Below are 23,006 nucleotides of genomic sequence, written 5' to 3' on the forward strand. Positions count from 1 at the left end.
CCGAGGAATTGTTTTGATTTTTTTTAAAGGTGTAGTTTTGTACATTGTACTTGAATGCATATATATTTTGACATTTTGTAGTTGTTATATGTATTGACATTTATTATTACAAATTATTTTTAGATCATTACATTATACATTATATCATTTATATTATATATTTCTAGCATTTTAATGTGCTTTAAGAAACATATTGCGAAGATGTTTAAAATGTATATTTTTAGCATTATCATATTGGTATTATCATATGGCACCTATTTTTTACAGTCTATGTATGGCACACAACCCCTTACCGTAGTTCGCAAAGTCCCAGGGTGTTCTTAAGCCTTAAAAAATAGCATTTGTGAAGAAGTCTAAGTTATTCAAATGTAAGATCTGAACAAAGAAGTATCAATGCAGAAAGTTTGCTCCCTGTAGTGTACACTACCACGCCAGTCGCTAGTGGGCGGGGCAGGACGTGATCGACTAGCCACGCCCCGCAGCGTGATCATTGGTCTCCAAATTTCGCGGACTTTGACACGAGGAAACCTAAAAGAACATTTACATTCACTAAAAGTAATTCTGAACGAAGCATTCATCACGTTTGTTAAGGTAAGAGGAAGAACATTCCCACTGTATATTACTAGCTATGTTCAAAGTTTAGATAACGTGAAGCAGAGTTGTGATTAAGTGGATCAAATCAAAACCTTGTGACTGCATGTGCTCCACATTCTTGGCCGATTACGTTAATGTTAATGCCTACGGTTGTGCAGATAACGTTATGTGCATAAATAGCGCTTACATTAGTGCTATGTGCAAAGAATCGCATCGTTTCAATTTTTATTAGTTTCCATCACTCACTTGCTATGTATTATTTTAGTTACAGGATGTATTTCGCGGGAAAAAAATGTAACCCCTAAAGGCAGTAGTTCCGGTTTGTGTGTCACACTAGCTGCGAATCTAATTTTGTTTTAACGTTACCCCTAAAGTTATCGATAAGACATGGAAAAACTGTTTCGTAAGCGTGCTCCCTCCGCGCTGGCAGCTGCAGTTACATCATTTGATTGACAGACGAGCACTGTTATTTTAGTACTAGATACTACTATTATGGTATTTATTCATATATATATATTTTTCTATTTAACTTATTTCACTTTGAGTAATTTTAGTACTTTAAGTTAAAAAAAGTTTTTTTTAACTAATTTGCATTTGGACGAAGAATAGAATACCCTGCATTAAAGTTTAAGAACTCAAACTCAAGTACATTAATGCTTCTGTTATAAATAATGTATCCCAGTGTATACAGTATGTTTTGCATATGGGAGTCTTCTCACATGTAACAATAACATAATTTCCTCTAGAGGTAATCAACCATGGCTCAGCTCAACGGCCATAATAATAAAACATGGGAATCTCATAACAAGATGATGCTGGAGCCTCTCAGCACAAATGATCCTGAGGTAAGTGTGTGATTATACAAACAGCCTTAAGACTAGATTATTTTGAAAGCATGCAGTGTACCATGAGTGATATTGTGAAATGTGTCTCTTAAGTTGATGATACACAGGGAAACTTTTTGAGCAATGTTGATGGGCAATCTTGCCGAGCAATTGTTACTTGGGCACTTTCCCATTGAAAATGGGCAATACATTTCTATCTGGATAATTTAGATCGGTCATGGGTCCTGTGTCTCACCCGGTTGCCCATTGACAGCAACATTGCTCAAAAAGTTGCCCTGTGTATCATCACCTTTAGACTAGGATCTGCCCCGTGACTGAGAGCTGTTGCACATCTCTGCTTGAGTCAATTAAAACAACTTGTGTCATTGCTTATCTGTTTATCGCATTGATAGATTACTGTTTGCACCAGGTATTTGACATAATAAAGAAGGAGAAGCGGCGGCAGACGTACGGATTAGAGCTCATTGCCTCTGAGAACTTCACGAGTCGAGCTGTTTTGGAGGCTCTTGGTTCCTGCATGAACAACAAGTACTCTGAAGGTTATCCTGGTCAGAGGTGACTATTGTGCAGTGGAATTTTTAATGTACTGTTTAATTACAATTTAATGTTGTTTTTGTAATGAGAATAAGATTAATATCATTTCGTTTACACTTAGCACTTACATAAAATGGGCTTGTGTTAAATGCCAAATTTTGTTTCATTTTATAAGATATTATGGAGGCACGGAGCATGTTGATGAATTGGAGCGTTTGTGTCAGGCAAGAGCTCTCAAGGTCTATGGCCTCGACCCGGATAAATGGGGAGTGAATGTTCAACCGTACTCTGGTAGGCTTGTTTCTGTGTCTGGACTGTTGGTGCTGGAAGAGATGATGTAACATATGAAACATTAACTCAAGTGCACATTGTTCAATATATTGTATATTGTTTTTCCTCAGGGTCACCTGCGAACTTTGCCGTATACACAGCCATAGTGGAACCTCATGGGCGGATCATGGGGCTTGATCTTCCTGATGGCGGCCACCTCACCCATGGCTTCATGACTGACAAGAAGAAAATCTCAGCCACATCTATTTTCTTTGAGTCTATGCCTTATAAGGTAACCTTGTGATTAGAATCAACACTAGTGAACTCTTTAGTTAGTGTTAAGTTCAACATTTACTAAGACATTATTAAAATCAAAGGTTGTTTCTGTTAATATTTTTTAATAGAAGTGAACTAGCAATGAATGTATTTTTATTAACTAATGGTAACAAATATGAATAAATACTCTTACTGTATTTCTAATAGCAAATTTTATTTAATGCATTAACTAACATTAAAGGATTATTTCACTTTCAAATAAAAATTTCCTGATAATTTACTCACCCCCATGTCATCCAAGATGTCCATGTCTTTCTTTCTTCAGTCGAAAAGAAATTAAGGTTTTTGAGGAAAACATTCCAGGATTTTTCTCCATATAATGGACTTCAATGGCAACCAACGTTTTGACGGTCCAAATGTCAGTCTCAATGCAGCTTCAAAGGCTCGACACGATCGCAGTCGAGAAATAAGGGTCTTATCTAGCGAAACGATCGGTCATTTTCTAAAAAATAAATTACAAATAACATACTTTTTAGCCACAAATGCCCGTGTTGTACCATCTCGGAGATGCGCAACATGACATTGTTAAACATCCAGGATATGCACACGTAAGGACCATTTTAAACAATGAACTGACACAAATACATATAAACATGTGTCATTCAACATACAATAACTTTGAATGGTCCTCCTACTCCAAACTTGTAAACACTGGGTTGGTACTTCCGACTATGTCACGTGTGACCTTTCCAACATGATGACGTAATGCGTGGCGCATCTCAGAGATAGTACAAGACGGGCATTTGTGGTTAAAAAGTATATAATTTTAATTTATTTTTGAAAATGACTGACTAGATAAGACCCTTATTTCTCAGCTGGGATCGTGTCGAGCCTTTGAAGCTGCATTAAGACTGACATTTGAACCTTCAAACCGTTGGTTGCCATTGAACTCCATTATGTGGAGAAAAATCCTGGAATGTTTTCCTCAAAAACCTTAATTTCTTTTCGACTAAAGAAAGACATGGACATCGTGGATGACATGGGGATGAGTAAATTATCAGGAAATATTTATTTGAAAGTGAACTACTCCTTTAAGTATTGGGACCTTATTGTAAAGTGTTACCATTTTTTCCCCCCCAGGTAAATCCAGAAACTGGATATATTGATTATGACAGACTTGAGGAAAATGCTCGCCTCTTCCACCCAAGACTAATCATTGCAGGTCAGCATAAGTAATTTCTTAGGAAATCTAAGGAATTTCTGAACTACAGGATTAAAGTATTCATAATTTTAGTTTTTGGCCATTTAAAAAAAAAACAAAAAAAAAAAACTTTTTATCTTTGAGAGTTGATATTTTATTAGATAAATAATGTGAAATGTCAACTAAATAATGTGAAAAAACAACAATACATCATGCAAAAAAAAAAAAAAAAAAAACTACATTAACAGGTTTTCTGAATATTCCCTCTTTTTCTGCTATTAGTAAGATAAACAATTAGCTCTGCCCAAATTCAGATAATTGGTTAAGCCAGTGTTGCTGGTTGGGACAATGTATTTTAAAGGCTACCTATTATTCAAAATCCACTTTTTGGACATGCATGTGATTGTGTGAACAGCACCGCGGCTCCGCGGTGTAGCACTGGCGGTGGTCCGTCAAAACACATTTTTTGTTTGTGAATGCTGTTTAACATGATGAATATTATGACACGAGTGGAGCACAAAGCTTTGTTTACAAAAATAAATAATAGGTTAGCAATTAAATGTTACATCGCAACCATGGAAGCATTTGGATTCATGACGAATGAGAGAGTTGTGCGTGAGCCCATAAATTTAAGCTTTGTCGGCTTTGTATTCTGGTTTGCGATCTGGTCACCCGATTATCAACGAATTTAACAATATTCCATTAGTTATTCCACTGGACATGGAATCTCTTGTTTCTTTTCCCAAATCTTCACTCACGTCTCACCCATTTTCAAAGGGGATTATAAACGTTTCTTCCTTGGTTCGCTTTTAATTGGGTCTATTATATTCGCATTCTTTACTGTGGTGAAGTAGAAAAAACGTTGTAGGACAGATAGCCTACCTTTTAACTTGCACATCAAATTCTTTTTAACACAGTTTGTGCTTGTTATTAGACATGGGCGCGTCAAGTTTATTTGTAAACCGCGTTTCACACACGCGGGTGATTTTTAGTTTTGCTTTCTCTGGCAGCGTAAAATCAAACATAGCCTTAATGCCTTGCCCTTGTCCAACAAGTAGAAAACATGAAGATATCAGAAAAGAGATCGATGGTCTCTTTCCTGCTCGTGTCCCACATCCGTCTCAAAGCACAGAGCGGTAGGCTATATGACTCGTTTTTGTGTGGAAATATAAAACAAATTTTTTATACTTAACTTTATTATATTATTTAAGTTACAATTGTTTACTGATATTTATTTCAATGCTTTACAGGCTTTAGTGTGTTGTTTCTTTGACAGAATTGCTCAAATAAACGCATGTCTGTTACAAAATGGATGTTTGAGCCTCGTTTATTTTTTATTTTATTTTTTCAAAACAACCCCCCCAACCACCGCACCACTGCCAGTCTACTCAAGGATGGATCAGTACCAACCGTTCGTGATCCAGCTGATAGTCTCCAGAGCGATACTGGTCACGACAGTAATGAAAGCTAGAGCACGCACTTTATTACAGTTCATAGAAGTTTTACAGATATAAAGTTTATATCAGCGTACACTAACGTCACGGGTAGTTCCTATAGTGCTGGTTTAGACCCTACTCTGAAGTAGGAGCTAAATTAGTTCCTCCAAAAGGAGTTCCTAGAACTAAAATCGTTCCTAGTTCCTGCTGTGTGAACACGCCAAAAACCGGGAACTTCCGCCAATAGTTCTAGAAACTATGAAAACGTTCCCCCCTAAAAATGCCATGTTTTTGCTCACCCCCCAAAAAGTGGCAATTTTACAATGCTATAAAAAATATGTGTGGTATTTTGAGCTAAAATTTCTGTAAGCTCATCTAAATCGGTCCAATGGCGGTTTCCGATAGAACGGGTGAAGGTCTCTGCGCGTTACTGTCTTTCCTTTCATGCAACACAACAAGATTAAATGAAAAACATTTTCTCATATGCATTACCTCGTTATTTCATCTGACTCCATAAATGAAAAAGGTTTTAATGATATCTGAGCATCATTAGAGCCTCCTTCTCAGGAGAGCCTTTTGCTTTTTCGCGGGATAGCCCAGACTTGCTGGGACCCGCCTTACACTTCACATACACACTCTGGGGACATCAGAGCCTTATTTTACATCTTGTAAAAAGTAGCATAATAGGTGCCCTTTAACATTGAAAGAAATAACAAACATCACCTTTAACATTTCTGTGTATCATCATTGTTAAGGAACCAGCTGCTATTCCCGTAACCTGGACTACAGTCGGCTGAGGAAGATCGCAGATGAGAATGGAGCTTACCTTCTGTCAGACATGGCTCACATCAGTGGTCTAGTGGCAGCAGGAGTCGTTCCATCTCCGTTTGAATACAGTGATGTTGTGACCACCACGACCCATAAGACCCTGAGGGGCTGCAGGGCAGGAGTCATTTTCTTTAGGAAGGGTGAGTTCAGTGTGAACTGACCTGTCACATTAAATCTAGGCCCTTGACAGCAGTGCCTTGATCAGTGTTGGGGAAAGTTACTTTTAAAATTAATGCGTTACAATATTGTGTTACTCCCTAAAAAAGTGACTAATTGCATTACTTGGTTACTTTTTATGGAAAGTAGTGTTACGTTCATTTTGCGCTACTTTCTTCCATCTGGGCTGGGCTGGGCTTGTTTGTTTGGTTTTTAATAACAAAAAAAGTTTAAGTTTTTTGGCAAATGTAAAGTCCCTTCACACCAGTGAACTGAATAAGTCTCAGGCTGAAGGAAATGCAAATTCACACCTGTACGATTAATAAAGTAAGATTAAATGCATAAAGTATATGGATTATTTGTTATATTATGATTATTATTATTATTGCAGGTTTGCATAATATATTCTTAGTTTCAATTTCACTGTTTTTATTCATTTTGAAGAATACGGAAAACAATAACCATCATGTTCACACAGCGCTCACAACACCTCTGCACTTCTGATTAGAGAGATGTCATTCAATAAATGGGAAAACGAAGTAACTTGCGTTACTTATTTTAAAAAGTAACTCTGATATTTTCTGCAAATTTAAAAGAAATACATTACTTTACTACTTGGGGAAATAAGTGGTCTGATAGTGATCCATAACTTGCGTTACTGGAAATGCGTAACCCCAACACTGATCACAATACACTCTATTTCAGGAGTTCGTAGTGTTGATGCAAAGACAGGCAAGGAGACCCTGTATAACCTGGAGAGTCTGATTAACCAGGCTGTGTTTCCTGGACTGCAGGGTGGCCCTCACAACCATGCCATTGCAGGTAAGAGCTGATGTCCTCCATGTCTTTGATATAAAGGTTAGATAAGTTTGCATCTACACTAGGGATGTTTATGATTAATCGAAGATCTATTAATTGACATTTGATTAAGCTTTCCGTTTAATTTAGTTCAGTAACCAGATGCTGAAAACACCGTCTATACATAGTTATCTGATGCTAGATGCAGTAGTATTTCTCTATATATTATAAGGATTACAATCACGGCAAACACCATGATAACACCACTTTACAAAAAGCACCATTCATGTGTTGGCCTCCCTGTATCACCCCAATCAACAGTCATGTCAGTGCTTGCCAGGAGGGCATGTAGGTACTGGTGCACTGTCATCTTACAATGACCAGTGTAGTGGTATGGTATGCACTGGATTCATCCTGAGTTATTACTTGACTTCAATTCCAAATTCAACTAAATTCGTACTATGTACAAACTATGTTCACACTTAATACATAAATATATTAAAATATAGTAAATTTGATTTTGATTTGTCTCGTTTAATTAAATTTAACAGTAAATATGCATTCATTTGTATAAATTAAATAATTATTTAATGTTGATTAATGTTATCACTCAAATTACTAATTAAACTAAGACAATTATTAATATTCCTGAAAATGGGCATCCTTAATCTGAGTTCAGATTTTTTTTTTTCTACCGAACATGTGCTTTGGTCAAATTGAACGTTAAATATTTATTAATTATATATAAACTACTTTAAATTGTTTATTGATGACGATAATTACATTTTATAATAATCGATTATTCATATTTTTTTTAAATTCTTAATCTGATTTCAGATTTGTATTTATTTATGTGATGCGCAGGGGTTGCTGTTGCTTTGAAGCAGGCTCTGACTCCAGAGTTCAAGAACTACCAATTGCAAGTTCTGGCAAATTGCAGGGCTTTAGCAGCCACCCTAATGGAAAAGGGCTACAAAGTTGTTACAGGTAAGTTTCTTTAGGATTTAGATATAAATAATAGCTAAATGAAACCATTGGCTGATAGTGATGGAGATTGGATACAGAAGGGCAACTGTGTTCCCTTTATCTTTCATTTTAAATTTAGACGGCTCAGATAATCATCTCATCTTGGTTGATTTACGTTCAAATGGAACTGATGGAGGACGGGCAGAGAAAGTGCTGGAGGCTTGTGCCATTGCCTGCAACAAGAACACCTGCCCAGGTGCCTTAAAAATGCTCCATTAATAATAATCTTTTACAGTCTTTTTGGACATGTTTTTGGATGTTTTACTACAACAAAACAACCTAATCAGTTTTTCCACTTATCCCTCTCCCAAACTCCATTTTGAAGGTGATAAAAGTGCCTTGCGCCCAAGCGGCCTTCGTTTAGGATCTCCCGCACTTACATCTCGTGGATTATTGGAGGACGATTTCCGTAAGGTTGCTGAGTTCATTCACCAGGGTGAGTTTGTTTTAAGCAATAATATAATATTAAAGGATATGGTACAAACTTTTAACCTACCTCAGACATTGATTGTGTATCTGCTCTTAGGCATTGAGTTGACATTGGAGATCCAAAGAAACATGAATCCTAAAGCAACTCTGAAGGAGTATAAAGAGGAACTGGCACAAAATGAGAAGTACCAATTGAAAATAAAAGAAATCCGAAAGGAAGTCGAAGACTTTTCTGGAAAGTTCCCAATGCCTGGGTTGCCGGAGTTATAATTACTGTCTTTCTGACATTTTGGTCTTCCCAAAATAAAGATTTCTTTTGATTGTATGGGCACAGAGGCTTAAATAACATGGTTTCTGTACTCTTGCTTGTGTTTTCTCTTATTTCTGTGAATTAACCTGCGTAAGCTATGAAAAGTTTCCACTGAAACCGATCAACAGAGAAAAAAATATCCAACTGGCACAATAGATTTGTACATGCAATGCAAATAAAGCCTGTGAACATGTGACTGGACCTGTGTCTTGTTTATTAAGTATAAAATGTACTTTTCACTGTTACTATTTACCCTAATAAGTTTACATGTGCAAGTCATTACAAATTCAGAATGAGACAAATCATGTGCCTTTAATTACATAATAAAGGAAAGTATAGTTTTGCTAAATACACAAACTGTTACAAGGTAGGTATAATACCATTTGATAAAGATGTGATGCACATGGCTAAATCAGAAATAATTTAATGAGATTGAAGGCAGAGTAATTTCACAGTGGGCAGCAACTTAAAGCACACAGATGACCCTCGATTTACTCGACTTTAACATCCATAAATATTTTAGCATGAAGATAACACCTTACCCCAGAAAAGCTCACAATACTGTCTTAAAATAGATTTGTGAAAAGTAGCAACAAAACTGCATGATTAAGAGAGTTACAGCAAACAAGATTTGTTCAAAATCAGTAAAAAGAAATAACCTTATAATGTGCGTATAATGGTATGGCTTGTTCTCAATTTACATTCAACAGACTCTGCAATTAAATGCTGAAAATCGTTACAAAGGCCAATAATTACTGGGTAGCCAAAATAACTTAATATTAAGACACACTTGTGATGAAACAGCGGTGGCAGTTCAGGTCTGTATTTCTGGACTACAACTGCATTCATGCAGTAGTGGGAATAACAGTTACAGACAACGTATTGGCAACAACCACCATTTTCGTTCTTTTCACAACACCACAACAGACATTAGAATGAAGTGCCACTTCATCCTCACAGTTACTCATGCTGACGTTGCTTGCACACAACTTAGACAACAATTTATATCCATTTTAACTATATCTAGAAAGGCTGAAGAGTAACACGTGAGAAACAATGAAAGTGTTCATAAATGCCCCCATATTTTGCCATTGTTCAATTTTTGTGTTCTTCAAACATGCAGAAGATTGTGTAACAGTTCTCCACGATGTGACATTTTACATGCAGTACATTCATTCACCTTATCACACAATTATGTTTAAACACAAAGGGCAGTTGGCTCAGTTTTTGTTTGTTTAACAATGTCTGTAACCTTTGTATTTAAAAAAAATCCCCTCAGATTTTATGTCCACTAGAGAGGGCAGAAAAAAGGAGCAATCTTTCTTATGTTAATAATCAATTAGCGCATTATATTTCGCACGCTCAGAATGCAAGAATCAAAAAAGCTAATAAAGGACCAATCCATGAATTAGCATCAAATTTTTCTTCTAATTTAAATGCATATAATGCCATGTTAGTGCATTTTATTGAGGCTGTTGGTCAATGGTAAACAGCATACTGAGAAGAACATGTATTGTAAAATACACTTCTGATGCCACTTAAGTTGGTTCCATTAAAATTATGCTTGTGATTTACATGCTTGCAACAGTCTCATTGCTCATTAAGGCGAAAATACATTAAAGATTAAACAGGCTACCAGGACCAGATTAATTAAATCGTGATTATAGACTCTCCTGCTGTTGTTCCTGTGTAGCTATAACTGTTAATGAAAACAAGCCTGTAACTACACATTTAAATGAGCCGTTTCATACGGCCTCTTTCAAAACATGTCTACTTTCGCTTGGACGACGGTGAAATCTTGCTGAATCTTGATTTTATTGCAGAGCTTCTGTAAGGTCAGACCACATGAGGAACCCATTTTCTCCATTTTATGGAAAACGGTTTGGCAATAGATTTAAATATGCAACCGTTACACTAAACAAATAGACTACATTCTGTAACACCGGACTACTTCCTGGAATCCCACGAGAATATTCACACACACACACACACACACACACACACACAAAAAAGTGATTACATTCAAATAATACATTTGGTCTCCTGATCTTAACCGGGTTTAATGGTGAACAGATAATAGACACATTCAGATTTTGTACAAATAGCTGGTGGTGTAATTAAAACAAAAAGACTGCTTGACCCACTTCGAGGACCCCTGAACGTAATGTTGCTTGATGAGCTCACTCAGGTACTGGACGATTTTACTCTCCTCAACAGTGTAGCCGAGCTGCAACAAGAAATTAGTCCTGCGTGACTTTACCGAGCCCTGGTCGTTGATGTCCATGGGAAGATGAATGTGATGGCAGAATGTGTAAAGGAAGGCCTTGGCTGTAAGCTGAGTCAACATACCCTGAACATGGAGAAAGTATGTGCTGCCACGCTTGATCTGAGTCCTGTGGTCCGCCAAATGGCTAATTAGTGTTCCTCTGTATGGTGGACACCGGAGGGTCTTGTTGTCACAATCCAAAATGCTTATGTAACGGCTGTATCGATTCAAAGAGTGGAGGATGCTGGATCCAGCCGGGGAGGCAGCTCTGGAAAAAAAAAAAAGAAGAAGGAAATGTCAAAACTCTGTACACAGCACTTTTGGTCACTGATTTAAAGCATTGTAAGCTAAAAAAATGATTTTGACCACTATTTTGAAACTGATACGGAGTTATTGATTGACTACATGTCAAATTTTCTCAACATACCTCTGCAATCCAATAAGTTTCCACCTCTGCAAGTCGGTAAGCTGAAATGGCGTCGAAAGCCACGGTTGGACGGTTTCACCATACTTGCCGAGATTGGGCACGAAAACGAACAAAGCATTGACCAGCTTCCTCACCATCCCCTCGTCCACCCCCAAAATAACAAGCGTTCGGCCACTCAGAAGGCAGAAAATGGCTTGCTGAGCAAATGGATATTGCCTGATGAATCGAAGCGCGCTGTGACCAGCTTTCTTCTTCTGCTTTAGTGTCACCGCACTGCCGTAAGTGAACGGAGACACTGCTCGGTCAGAATTGGTGGAGGCGCTCATGTAGCTCGTACTATCAGATGCATCTTCGATATTAATTTTTGCCACATCCTCTGAGAGAACGCAAGTGTTTAGTTCAGAAAAAGTCAGTCCCATGTTGGGGCTCTCTGCGAGGGCTGACTCTTCCAGAATGTAGTTTCCCTGTAAGGCAGTATCTCCCTGAAAAAGAGACAGGGGTTCTTGGTTCACCACAGTGTCGCCACAACACTCCTGAGCGAGCTCAGGTAAAGGTTCCTCAAAAACAAAACTGTCCTGTCCAATACAGCAGGATGCATCCATCGGGACTAGATTCCCATCGGATGACCTACGTGGGACAGCAACAGAATGGGATGCATTTTCAAATGAGGATGCAATGGATACCTTGCACTTTCTTTCAAGGCCATCAAAGTAATTTGCCTGTAGACTGGAAGGACTAACACCTCCAAGAGCCTCAATGCTCTTGTCGCTACTGAAACTCCCTTTGGTCTCGGTGTCTGCGGCTTCAGAGGTTTCCTGTGTGATGTCAGATGTACTGGATTCAGGAGGCCCTTCCATAGACTCCACACCTGGCTTAATGTGATCGACATCTATGCAGGTGGTGTAGGATTCGAGACTCAGCGGCTCACCAGATAAGTGCAGAATGGGGACTGTTGGGACGTTGGAAGTGAAACTGAAGTTCTTTGAGGTTCCTTCGTCCTCCCAGTCACATTCAGCTTCGAAGAGAAAACTAGTAACTCTCTGTTTGCTCAGAAGAGCCCTGTCGATCTGGCTGGTGTAAATAGAGCACAGATCTCCTCGGAACGACTTCTCGATTACATTTAGTTGCTCTAGAGTTTGGTGATAAAAGTTGGAATCGCAGAGCTCTTCCAACGTTTTCAAGCGCTTATCAAAGCACTTCGCAGATTTGGCCTTGATGAGCTGAGGCGTGTAAGAGGACTTTCTACCATCGCTTTCAGATTCTACAGTCTTCTCTGCAACTTCAGAATGATTACTATTTAGTGTATCATCTGAAACACTTGTGTCAGCCTGTTTTTCTGTCTTGCATTCTACAAAATCCATATCTCTCTTTTTCCTGGAAGGATAAGATGTGATTTGCCTCAGTAGATCTTTGTGTTCATAGATAGACTTCTCCATATTTGCTAATTCATTCGCCTTCTCAATAGCTTGTGTGGAATAACAGCCATTGTTCATTTTCTGCAGCTCTGCCTCTTTGTGCAGCACCGATCTGGTGTACTCCAAGTCTTTCAGTTTCTTTTCCAGTTCATTTGCAAAAGCTTTCCTGTTTCCTGATTTGACAATTTCTGAAGCCTTGGAAAACTCGGATGACAGCTCTTGGAACTGCTGCATGATTTTCCTTTCGTCTGCGGAAATGTAGGCCATGCAAAACGGCCGTACGAATCCACGAGCCTCCAAGTCATACAGCGTCAGATGATGGACGTAGGCAAAAGCCCCTTCCTTGGAATCACCTAGGACAACTTTTGAGTCCTCCACAAAATTTAGCTTTGGGTAGTTACTGCCAGGAGGATGTCCGGCAAAAGATGCCTGGTAGTCCACAGACATGATGCGTAGTGAGAAGTAGTTAAGGTCAAATGTCCCGCACACTTTGGGGTCATTGGGAATGGTGAGTAAAGGCTGTGGACCAACCTGTTCTGAAAATTCAGAGATGAGTATGAAATCTTTCGAGAATTTCGCATAGGATGTCTTCGTCCATGGATTTGCATTGGCAGTATGAGTAAACAAAGGCACAGAAAACTCCTCTGGAAGTGACAATGGATCCGAGAATGACTCCCCAAAGTCATCTTCTTTGGTAAAAGCCACCACATCTGGTGAGCCAATCATGTTCTCTGAGTATATAAAGAGACATCAGCAGAAATATCCTTCAATGCTCATTATCTCCATCAATGAAGACATAATATTAACAAAGACATCGTTTTGAAAACACAAATCATCAATATGCTGTGCACTGAGGACTCTCTCCCTCTCTGCAGCGGGGCTGGTTGGTCCACTGAGCCAGATCACGATCTGCTATGCATGAGCTTGAAGACGATGCTGTCCAGCCCGACAGACCTTTGCCGTCACCTGCCATAAATCTGAAACATCTGTCAACGGCCGCCGCTTATATAAACCTATTTATAATCGGCCATCTATATAGTATATCGAAGCGAAAACACCACTGTTGCTGAACAATCCAGCTGCTCAATAAACTGACATCCTCTGAAAGCAGCCATATTTAAACGATCGTAACCTTCCCACGTGACCGTCATGATGAGGAAGTGGATGTGTTTCAAAACCCAGTGAACTGCCTAGCTAGACAGCATTTTGGAGGTTCCCAGCCAGCGGACTCGAAAAGCGCTTATAGTGCCCGATATGCTGCCTAGGTACTAACTAGGTTTTTGACACACAGACAGGGCATTTGTTGTGACGCGCTTTGTAGTTGTTCGAGGGGAGACATTTGATTATTCGTGTCGTATGACAAGACTCGTTCTTATATCTCTGGAAATATTAAAATTTTAATTTAATACAATTGTTCTAAATTAAATTAAATTATTTATTTAGTTAGTTAGCTAGTCAATGACATTTCGTTGGGGAAATACACAATACAGCCATACGGCATTCTGACACATTGCTTTACGGTATTTTTACGACAATTCTAGTCAGGCGCCGGAATTGGAAGTTGATTCATTTGCTGTGTTCCCACATTATACTTTTACAGATGTATTTTCAAAACTTTGAGTTTACACTGATGTATTTTTTCTCAGTTGTCTTATAGTTGTCAGTGTTTTACTATGCTACTTAGCAAGCAAGCTGCCGTTAATGTGCTGTAATGTCGAGTGTACTGTGATCATGCGCTGCTAGATCACAGTTATGAACGTTTTGCATAGGTCTCTAAGAGTGACAATTCACAGTCAACTTTATAGGCAAATATCTGTAAACATGATAAGACGCACTCAGATTAAGAAAGTGCTTTGTGTTGCGGAGAAAAACGACGCTGCTAAGGGCATAGCAGAAATTATGTCAAATGGGAGATCGAGAAGAGTGAGTGCTGACTGTTGTACAAGTTATCTTGATCTGTAATGCCAAATCTGATTGTTATCATCAAAAGAGTTGTTACTTTTATTTGTTAGGATGGTCGTCATTGTTAATGAACCTGGTTTTATTTACAGAGAGAAGGCTACTCTGTCTACAACAAAATATATGAGTATGAATACAACCTGTTTGGCCAAGTAAGTAACGTTACTTTTTTTGTTTGATCACAGAAAAAATAAAAAAATATATATTGTAATACATATAGTCTTTATATGCTGATCATGGTGTTTATTCCTTCACAGAATGTAACTGTAAACATGACATCAGTATCAGGGCATCTCTTGGGTCTCGAATTCAAAGCTCCTTTTCAGAAATGGTACTATATATATATATAGCTTTAATATAATAATAACTAGCTATAGTTTATTCAAACTTTATTATGTGATCTTTTCCACAGGCATAGTTGTAACCCTGTCCTGTTGTTTGATGCTGAGGTGGAAAAGTACTGCCCTGAAAACTTTACACCGATCAAGGTACTAATTTCCATTCCTTCCGTTTTGAATATGAGCTTGTATTTTATATTAAAACAATGTATTTACATTATCCAGAGGACTTTGGAGAAAGAGGTAAGACAGTGTCAGGCTCTGGTCATTTGGACTGACTGTGACCGGGAAGGAGAGAATATCGGCTTCGAGGTCATTAATGTCTGCAAAGCAGGTAAGTTTGGTGAATCATGTACTGGTGCTGTATATTTCTTACAACTTTTTAAAGTCGGCATGAAACAGAAGTTGTGATAGTCTTTTCTTCCTTATCGTGACGTACATCCAAATAAGAATAAGTGTAGGTTGGATGGTTGTGGTTTGTGAGTGACAGGTTGTCCCGCCCTCACGCCAGTAAACATGTAATCTGTGAAGAGATTTATTACGAGGGCACAGGAAAAAAATAAATAATAATAATATTGTACACAGAATCATGGATAAATCATAATAAATACTGCTATAAAAGTAAGAATAAACTATTTTGATTTCACAGTGACCTTTAACCTCCTGTGAAATCTTTCAATTTAGTGAAGCCAAACATTCAGGTCTTCCGTGCACGGTTCTCTGAGATCACCCCGAACTCCATAAGAAGAGCCTGTGAGACCCTCACTGAGCCGAATATCAACATCAGTGATGCTGTGGATGTGAGACAGGAGCTTGATCTCCGCATCGGTAGGCGTTTTAAAATATCAGAGAACATCATCACAAGCTACTTTCTTTAAGACGAAATCTAATGTGTTCATCTTATGTACATTGTGATCCTTCAGGGGCATCGTTTACCAGGTTCCAGACATTACGCTTGCAGAAGATATTCCCAGAATCTCTCTCCGATCAGCTCATCAGTTATGGCAGCTGTCAGTTCCCAACCCTTGGCTTTGTAGTAGAGCGGTTTAAAGCAATTCAAGCCTTCGTCCCCGAAACTTTCTTTAAAATCAAAGGTACTCTGCTTTTTTAATTTACACAGTTCACATTTAATATTGATGAATGAAATCTGTCAAGTGCTTTCTCACATACACTTAATTGCCTGTTAGTTGTCCATGAGCCTAACGAAGAGGAATCGGTGGAATTCAGCTGGAAAAGACATCGTCTTTTCAATCACACAGCGTGCCTTGTGCTGTATCAGATGTGCATGGAGGTCTGTGCTTCTATTTAATTTCTTAAAAAGGATTTTTAAATGCATAGCAACAATATAGCTTTTTAATTTTTTCTTCATTGAAATATTGCATTACACATATGTAAGATGTGTTGGTCATTATTCTGTCACCATAAGTTTTCCTGCTTTAATCTTTTCTTTAGGATCCCATGGCGAAAGTGATATCTGTAACAAGTAAACCAAAAAGCAAATGGCGACCTTTACCCCTTGACACTGTGGTGAGTAACTGAGAACATGTCTCTTGAAAGATTTTTCTGGAAATTCTGGACAAAAGAATGTGGACACACACATGACCATTCAAAAGTTTATAGATGACAGAAATACAGTAAAAGCAAATATTGTGAATTATTATTACAATTTAAAATAACTTTTTTAAATTTTAATCTATATTAAAATGTAATTTATTCCTTTGATGTTAAAGCTGAATTTTCAGCATCCTTACTCCAGTCTTCAGTGTCACATGATCCTTCAGAAATCATTCTGATATGATGATTTGCTGCTCAAGAAACATTTATTATTATAATCAATTTGGTTATTTTTGTGGAAAACGTTATGCATTTTTCAGGATACTTTAATGAATAGAAAGTTAAAAAGAACACTAACCTAAGCTTTTGAACGATCGTGTACTTTTTGTTGTACAGTTACAGTCAAGTTGATGAATATTAACAAATTTGACTTTTACAACAATGTACACAATTGTCATCAGCTACTAAAGTTTTTTTCAAAGTGCAATTTCTTGAATGACTTGTGCCCAAAATGATCCACAAATTAGTAGTGCTGTTGCATGAGTTAAGTGCAATTAATAACTGAATCATGGAGATTAAAAATGTAGCATATATGATAATGTCTACTTATTTTTTTGGTTAGGAACTTGAAAAACTGTCTTCAAGAAAACTGAGGATAAGTGCCAAAGAAACCATGAAAACCGCAGAAAAGCTGTACACTCAAGGGTATGTTATTGGTTATTTCATTAATCCATATGTCTGTCTCCCTATTCAACAACACACTAAAAAGCGGATGAGTTGAATCAGGTGTTTTAATTAGTGAGGCATCTAAAACATTCTGGTAGGTGGGTCCCGAGAACTGGGTTTGAGAGACACTGGTCTACAGCATGTCTGTCGTGGTCCTTCCCAAATCAGCCTGTCTGTTTCCTTCCAGGTTTATCAGTTATCCTCGCACTGAGACCAACATGTTTCCTCAGAACCTGAACCTTACCCTGCTGGTTGAGCAACAGACACAAGATAATGAATGGGGAAATTTTGCTCAGCGCATTTTGGAAAGCGGTGGGCCCACACCTCGAAATGGAAACAAATCAGATCAGGCCCATCCCCCCATTCACCCCACCAAATACACCAACAGTTTACAGGTGAGCAACCCACATGTACAGGTGTACCCACTCCACCTCAATACGCGATTGATTTTTAATCCTTTGACGCATACGATCACACCGTTGTGATTAGAATATTCAATGCATCACGTGAACAACTGCTAAATTCAAATGTGTATTTTTGGTTTCAGACATTTAAATACTCATAAGTACTAGCAAAAAAATATATATATTTATAGTTTGTTAAATACGTACTGATGTCTATGGAAGCCGCAATCAACAATCCATTCAAATATAATTTGACGACATGTTTTATTCATATCAGATACGCATTGTTTTGCAAACTATGAAGTTTATTCTTCTCTCAGTTCGCCGTCAACTTTTATGTATTTCAGGAGAAGTGGATACATGATGTAAATCCGACTGATCCGATTCTCTGAATGGCAGCGCAAACTAACATGGCGGCACCCATTGCGCGTTATATATGATCATTATAAAGGTTTTTAAGCAATGAAACGGATTCACTTTCACCTATTCAGCAATCTGAATATATCAGATAGTTCATGATATAGTTAACAGGTTTATGAATATTTTGAATGCAAAAGGAATAAATGAAATAAAAGCAATACATCTGTCATACAGATGCCCTCCCTCAAGAATTATGAATTCCCCGTTTCATGTGTCCTGGCGCCGGCTGTGGCGCACCCTCTCTGTTAGAACCGTCATATCTGCAGCTGCAATTAGCTAGAAATGTACACAATGGCAATGTTTAATTATTTTTCTTTTTTTTGAAGGGTAATGAAAAGCGGCTGTATGAGTTCATTGTACGTCACTTCCTGGCCTGTTGCTCCAAAGATGCTCAGGGTCAAGAGGTGACGGTTGAAATTGAAATAGCTGAAGAGAGATTCTCTGCTAGTGGATTGACGATCATTGCGCGCAATTATCTGGAAGTGTACCCTTATGACAAGTGGTACAATAAGGTGATTACTACTCAAAGCATAACACATCTTATAGCTGAACATATTGAGTTCAGTTTTTTTTTTTTTTATGAATTATTATTATTTTTTGCACAGGTAATTCCATTATATAGGCCTGACACCACGTTCCAGCCCACAGCGATTGAGATGGTGGAAGGACAGACCAGTCCACCACAGCTTCTGACAGAGGCCGATTTGATATCGCTCATGGAGAAACATGGCATTGGTACTGAAACACATCGGTCAAGTTTTGAACCTTAAATAATATATTTGACATCATTGTTGAAAAAGAGTGGCACTCAGCTTGAGTTGCTGTTGCAGGTACCGATGCAACACATGCTGAACACATCGAGACCATAAAGAGTCGCATGTACGTGGGGCTGACGGCTGACCAGAGGTTCCTTCCTGGAGAGCTCGGCATGGGTCTTGTTGAAGGTAACGAAATTAGCATATTAGTGGATGCGGTCAAAACTAAATTAGGAACCTTTAAAATAGCATAATAGAGGCAGTTCAGTCTCTCTGATTGGTGTGAAATTGAGTGTCGCATCGTTTCAGGGTATAACTCCATGGGGTATGAAATGTCTAAACCAGACCTGAGAGCGGAGCTGGAGGCGGATCTTAAACTTGTGTCAGAGGGCCAGAAGGACAAAGCTTCTGTCCTCAGTTATCATATCGCAAAATACAAGGCTGTTTTTATTGAATCCGTGAGGAAGGCAAAGAAGTGAGTCTGAATGCAGCATTTCACCCCATTTCAATTTCAGTTACACTGCAAATTATATTTCTACATACAAATTTGGATTGAGTGTGATTGTTGTCATATTGCGTGCAGATTGGATGAAGCCTTGTCCAATTATCTGGGCCCGGCTCAGCAGATGACAGAAGAGATACAAGGAGAGATGGAGATGCCATTACCAGTGCGAAAGTGTCCTCAGTGTAACCGTGACATGGTCCTAAAGAGGAAGAAAGACAGCACAACGTGAGACAACATCATGGGATAATCTAACAGTTTGGGTTTTCAGGTTGAATCTGAAATGGAAATGTTGTTTGTTTACTCCTTTTCTGATCGTCCTTTTTATATCACTCTGTGCAGGATGTTTCTTTCATGTGTGGGATATCCAGCTTGTAAAACAGCCGTGTGGTTTCCAGACACAGTTCTGGAGGTCAGCAGAGACGAGAGCATCTGTTCGACGTGCCGTCCACATCCGGTCCATATGTAAGGAATGTGGTTATTATGCTGCATTGTAATCATTTTAATATTGCAGAGCAGTTACACTACCTTCAAAAGTTTGGGGTCAGTATAAAAAGAAAAGAAATACGTATCATTACATAAGATAAACACATTTATTATAATACTTAGATTACTTTTATTAAGCAAGATCACATTAAATTAATCAAAAATGAGAGTTAAGACATATAATTTTTTTGAATATTTTCTATTCATCAAAGAATCCTGAATAAAATGTATCATGGTTGCATGGTTTCCACAAAAATATTAAGCAGTAATATACAGAATAAATTCAGCTTTGACATCACAGGAATAAGTAACATTTTAAAATATATTCAAGTAGAAAACTGTAATAATATTTCACAATATAACTGTTTTTACCAGATTTTTGGTCAAATAAATGTAGCCTTGGTGAGCAAATTCAAAACATCAAAAAATCGTACTGACCTCAAAGTTTTGCACAGTAGTGTATTTTTGGTAAAATATTTACAAGAAGGTTTTATATGTTTACTTTATTTCATGCGATAGCTTATATGAAATAACCAGTCATACTTTTACAGCATTTAATTAATATTAATTTCTATCTATATTAATACATTTAAAACATGTCAAGTTGTGTATATTAACAGTTTTTAATAATTTCTGTGAACAGTCATGTATTGACAACAAACAATATAATTATAAATTAACATTAACCTTCATTACTAAATGATGTAAAAATGGTTGTTACTTGTTTGTTCACGATTCATACGGCATTAACTAATCTTGAGAAAATGAACCTTATTTTAAAGTGTTACTGTTTGTGTGTGTGGAAATTTGTGCTAATTAACCATGGACAATAAGACCAGTACCATGTATTAAGAACATTAATAATGTTTATTTTTTCATACTGACTCTTGTTTTATTCATAACATCTTTGACAGGCTGAAGTTTAAATTCAAGAGAGGAAGTTTGCCACCTATGATGCCCCTTGAATTTGTTGGCTGCATTGGAGGATGTGATGAGACTCTCAGAGAGGTCTTGAACTTAAAATATCTCAGAGGAGGAGGAGAAGGAGATTCTGGCTCTCGGCCTAATAACAGATCTGGGTCAAATCAGCATCATGCTCCTCGAACCAACTCAGCACCTCCGTCCAGGGTGGAGAACGTGAGACCTCCTGCACCCAGAGCCCGAGCCGACAGCAACCGCCCCCCAGCCAGTCTGCCGCCTCCTCGGGCAGCACAACCACCAACTTCAGCCCAGGGCGGTGCCATTGTGTGTAACTGTGGTCAGGATGCCATTCTTCTCACCGTACGCAAAGAGGGTCCCAACCAAGGCCGTCAGTTTTACAAGTGTAACACAGGGGATTGTAAATTCTTCCTGTGGGCTGACCAGCCGACTGAGCAGGGAGCGCCCGAAGGAAACAGAGGACCCCTGAGTCAGAATTTTCAACCTTCCAGGCCCTCAAATGGCTTTGGGAACATGCCTCAGCAGAGGCAAAACAACAGAGGATCTGGAGGTGATGAAGGTGAAACCATGTGTAACTGTAATGAGCCTGCAGTTACCAGGACTGTCATGAAAGATGGGCCAAACAACGGCCGAATGTTCCACACCTGTGGGAAACCACGTGATCAGCAGTGTGGGTTCTTCCTGTGGGCAAATGAGAATGTGGCTCCAGGTATAACATCAGTCTATCATGCTTTTAATCTGAAAATACCGTATATACATAGGCAAAATATAATTGGAATATCTTGAACAAGATCATTCTTACATAGACTGCCATTCGATAGTTTAGGGTCAGTGTGATTTAAAACAAAACAAAAAGGAAATTAATATTTTTATTCTGCAATTCAATTGATCAAAAGTAGCAGTTACTAAACATTTCTAATAAATAAATAAATAACAGTTTCCACAATAATGTTAATCAGCACAACTGTTTTCAACATTGATAATGATAATAAGAAATATTCCTTGAGCAGCAAATCATCATCAAAGATTTCTGAAGGATCATGTGACACTGAAGACTGGAGTAATGATGCTGAAAATTCAGCTTTGCATCACAGGAATACATTACATTATTTTTACACTATTTTTTATATACACTATTTTTGATCAAATAAATGTAGCTTTGGGGAGCATAAGATACTTTCAAAAACATTAAATAATCTTACCAACCCCAAACTTTTGAACAGTATTTTACTTAAACATCCCAGTGAACTCCTAATTAGGTGTGGCATTTTTTGAGGTATTTTGTCATTTGCTTGGTTTCTCTCTCTCTCTCTGGTTTGTATTGTGCTACATTTCATTTGGGAATAATTTCTTCAATATTGTCTTTTGTTCATAATTAATTTACCCCTCCTCTCATTTTTTCAGCCACAGGTTTTTCTGGAGGAAATGGTGGTAAACATCCTGGGAACAAAAAGGCCAGCACTACTTCAAACAAGCCTCCCACTGCCAAAAGACCAAGAACCTGTGGAATATGTCATGAGCCGGGTCATACCCGGGTCAACTGTCCTCAGGGCCAGTAAAAAAGAGTTCCTGCAATTTTTGTAAAATACATATGTAAATTAAATTCATGTTGACTGATGTATAATTAACATTTTTTTATGTATACATAATAAATTGTATTGTGTAAAATAAAGTTGTTTTAAAGTAAAACATTATTTTTTTGTACATAGTCATGTATTTTTAATGAATAAAATGTTTACATGACCTACAATATTGTTACACAGTCATTTTTTTATATACACTCACCTAAAGGATTATTAGGAACACCATACTAATACTGTGTTTGACCCCCTTTCGCCTTCAGAACTGCCTTAATTCTACGTGGCATTGATTCAACAAGGTGCTGAAAGCATTCTTTAGAAATGTTGGCCCATATTGATAGGATAGCATCTTGCAGTTAATGGAGATTTGTGGGATGCACATCCAGGGCACGAAGCTCCCGTTCCACCACATCCCAAAGATGCTCTATTGGGTTGAGATCTGGTGACTGTGGGGGCCATTTTAGTAAAGTGAACTCATTGTCATGTTCAAGAAACCAATTTGAAATGATTGGAGCTTTGTGACATGGTGCAT

At 38.0% G+C, this 23,006-nt stretch overlaps 3 protein-coding genes across 4 annotated transcripts; 2 read left to right on the forward strand and 1 right to left on the reverse strand.

Moving 5' to 3' along the window:
• The first annotated feature begins 457 nt into the window (after positions 1-457).
• On the forward strand, positions 458-8,905 carry shmt1 (serine hydroxymethyltransferase 1 (soluble)). The gene is made up of 12 exons (XM_079872528.1): positions 458-591; positions 1,341-1,439; positions 1,849-1,994; positions 2,149-2,264; positions 2,375-2,535; positions 3,660-3,741; positions 5,912-6,124; positions 6,846-6,962; positions 7,803-7,925; positions 8,044-8,160; positions 8,290-8,400; positions 8,491-8,905. The coding sequence occupies exons 2-12, from the start codon at positions 1,353-1,355 to the stop codon at positions 8,661-8,663; spliced, it is 1,446 nt and encodes a 481-aa protein (XP_079728654.1). The 5' UTR covers positions 458-591; positions 1,341-1,352; the 3' UTR covers positions 8,664-8,905.
• Positions 8,901-13,955, reverse strand: smcr8a (Smith-Magenis syndrome chromosome region, candidate 8a). Its single transcript, XM_079872365.1, has 2 exons — positions 11,397-13,955; positions 8,901-11,237 (listed from the first exon to the last, which is right to left on the reverse strand). The coding sequence occupies exons 1-2, from the start codon at positions 13,535-13,537 to the stop codon at positions 10,790-10,792; spliced, it is 2,589 nt and encodes an 862-aa protein (XP_079728491.1). The 5' UTR covers positions 13,538-13,955; the 3' UTR covers positions 8,901-10,789.
• A 17-nt stretch (positions 13,956-13,972) lies between these two features.
• Positions 13,973-22,643, forward strand: top3a (DNA topoisomerase III alpha). Of its 2 annotated transcripts, none has more exons than XM_079872337.1 (19): positions 13,973-14,076; positions 14,863-14,922; positions 15,028-15,101; positions 15,183-15,258; positions 15,334-15,442; positions 15,793-15,936; positions 16,032-16,202; positions 16,296-16,399; positions 16,561-16,635; positions 17,285-17,367; positions 17,576-17,783; positions 18,539-18,724; positions 18,818-18,947; positions 19,043-19,156; positions 19,277-19,442; positions 19,551-19,697; positions 19,812-19,934; positions 20,870-21,603; positions 22,299-22,643. In XM_079872337.1, exons 3-19 carry the CDS (start codon positions 15,043-15,045, stop codon positions 22,451-22,453), a joined length of 2,784 nt encoding a protein of 927 aa, XP_079728463.1. In that variant the 5' UTR covers positions 13,973-14,076; positions 14,863-14,922; positions 15,028-15,042; the 3' UTR covers positions 22,454-22,643. The 2 variants fall into 2 exon arrangements, with proteins under 2 accessions (XP_079728463.1, XP_079728462.1); XM_079872336.1 differs by lacking the exon at positions 13,973-14,076 and adding an exon at positions 14,093-14,734.
• Positions 22,644-23,006: the final 363 nt, after the last annotated feature.

Source organism: Squalius cephalus (genome assembly GCF_949319135.1).
Source record: "Squalius cephalus genome assembly, chromosome: 1".
Classification (NCBI taxonomy): domain Eukaryota; kingdom Metazoa; phylum Chordata; class Actinopteri; order Cypriniformes; family Leuciscidae; genus Squalius; species Squalius cephalus.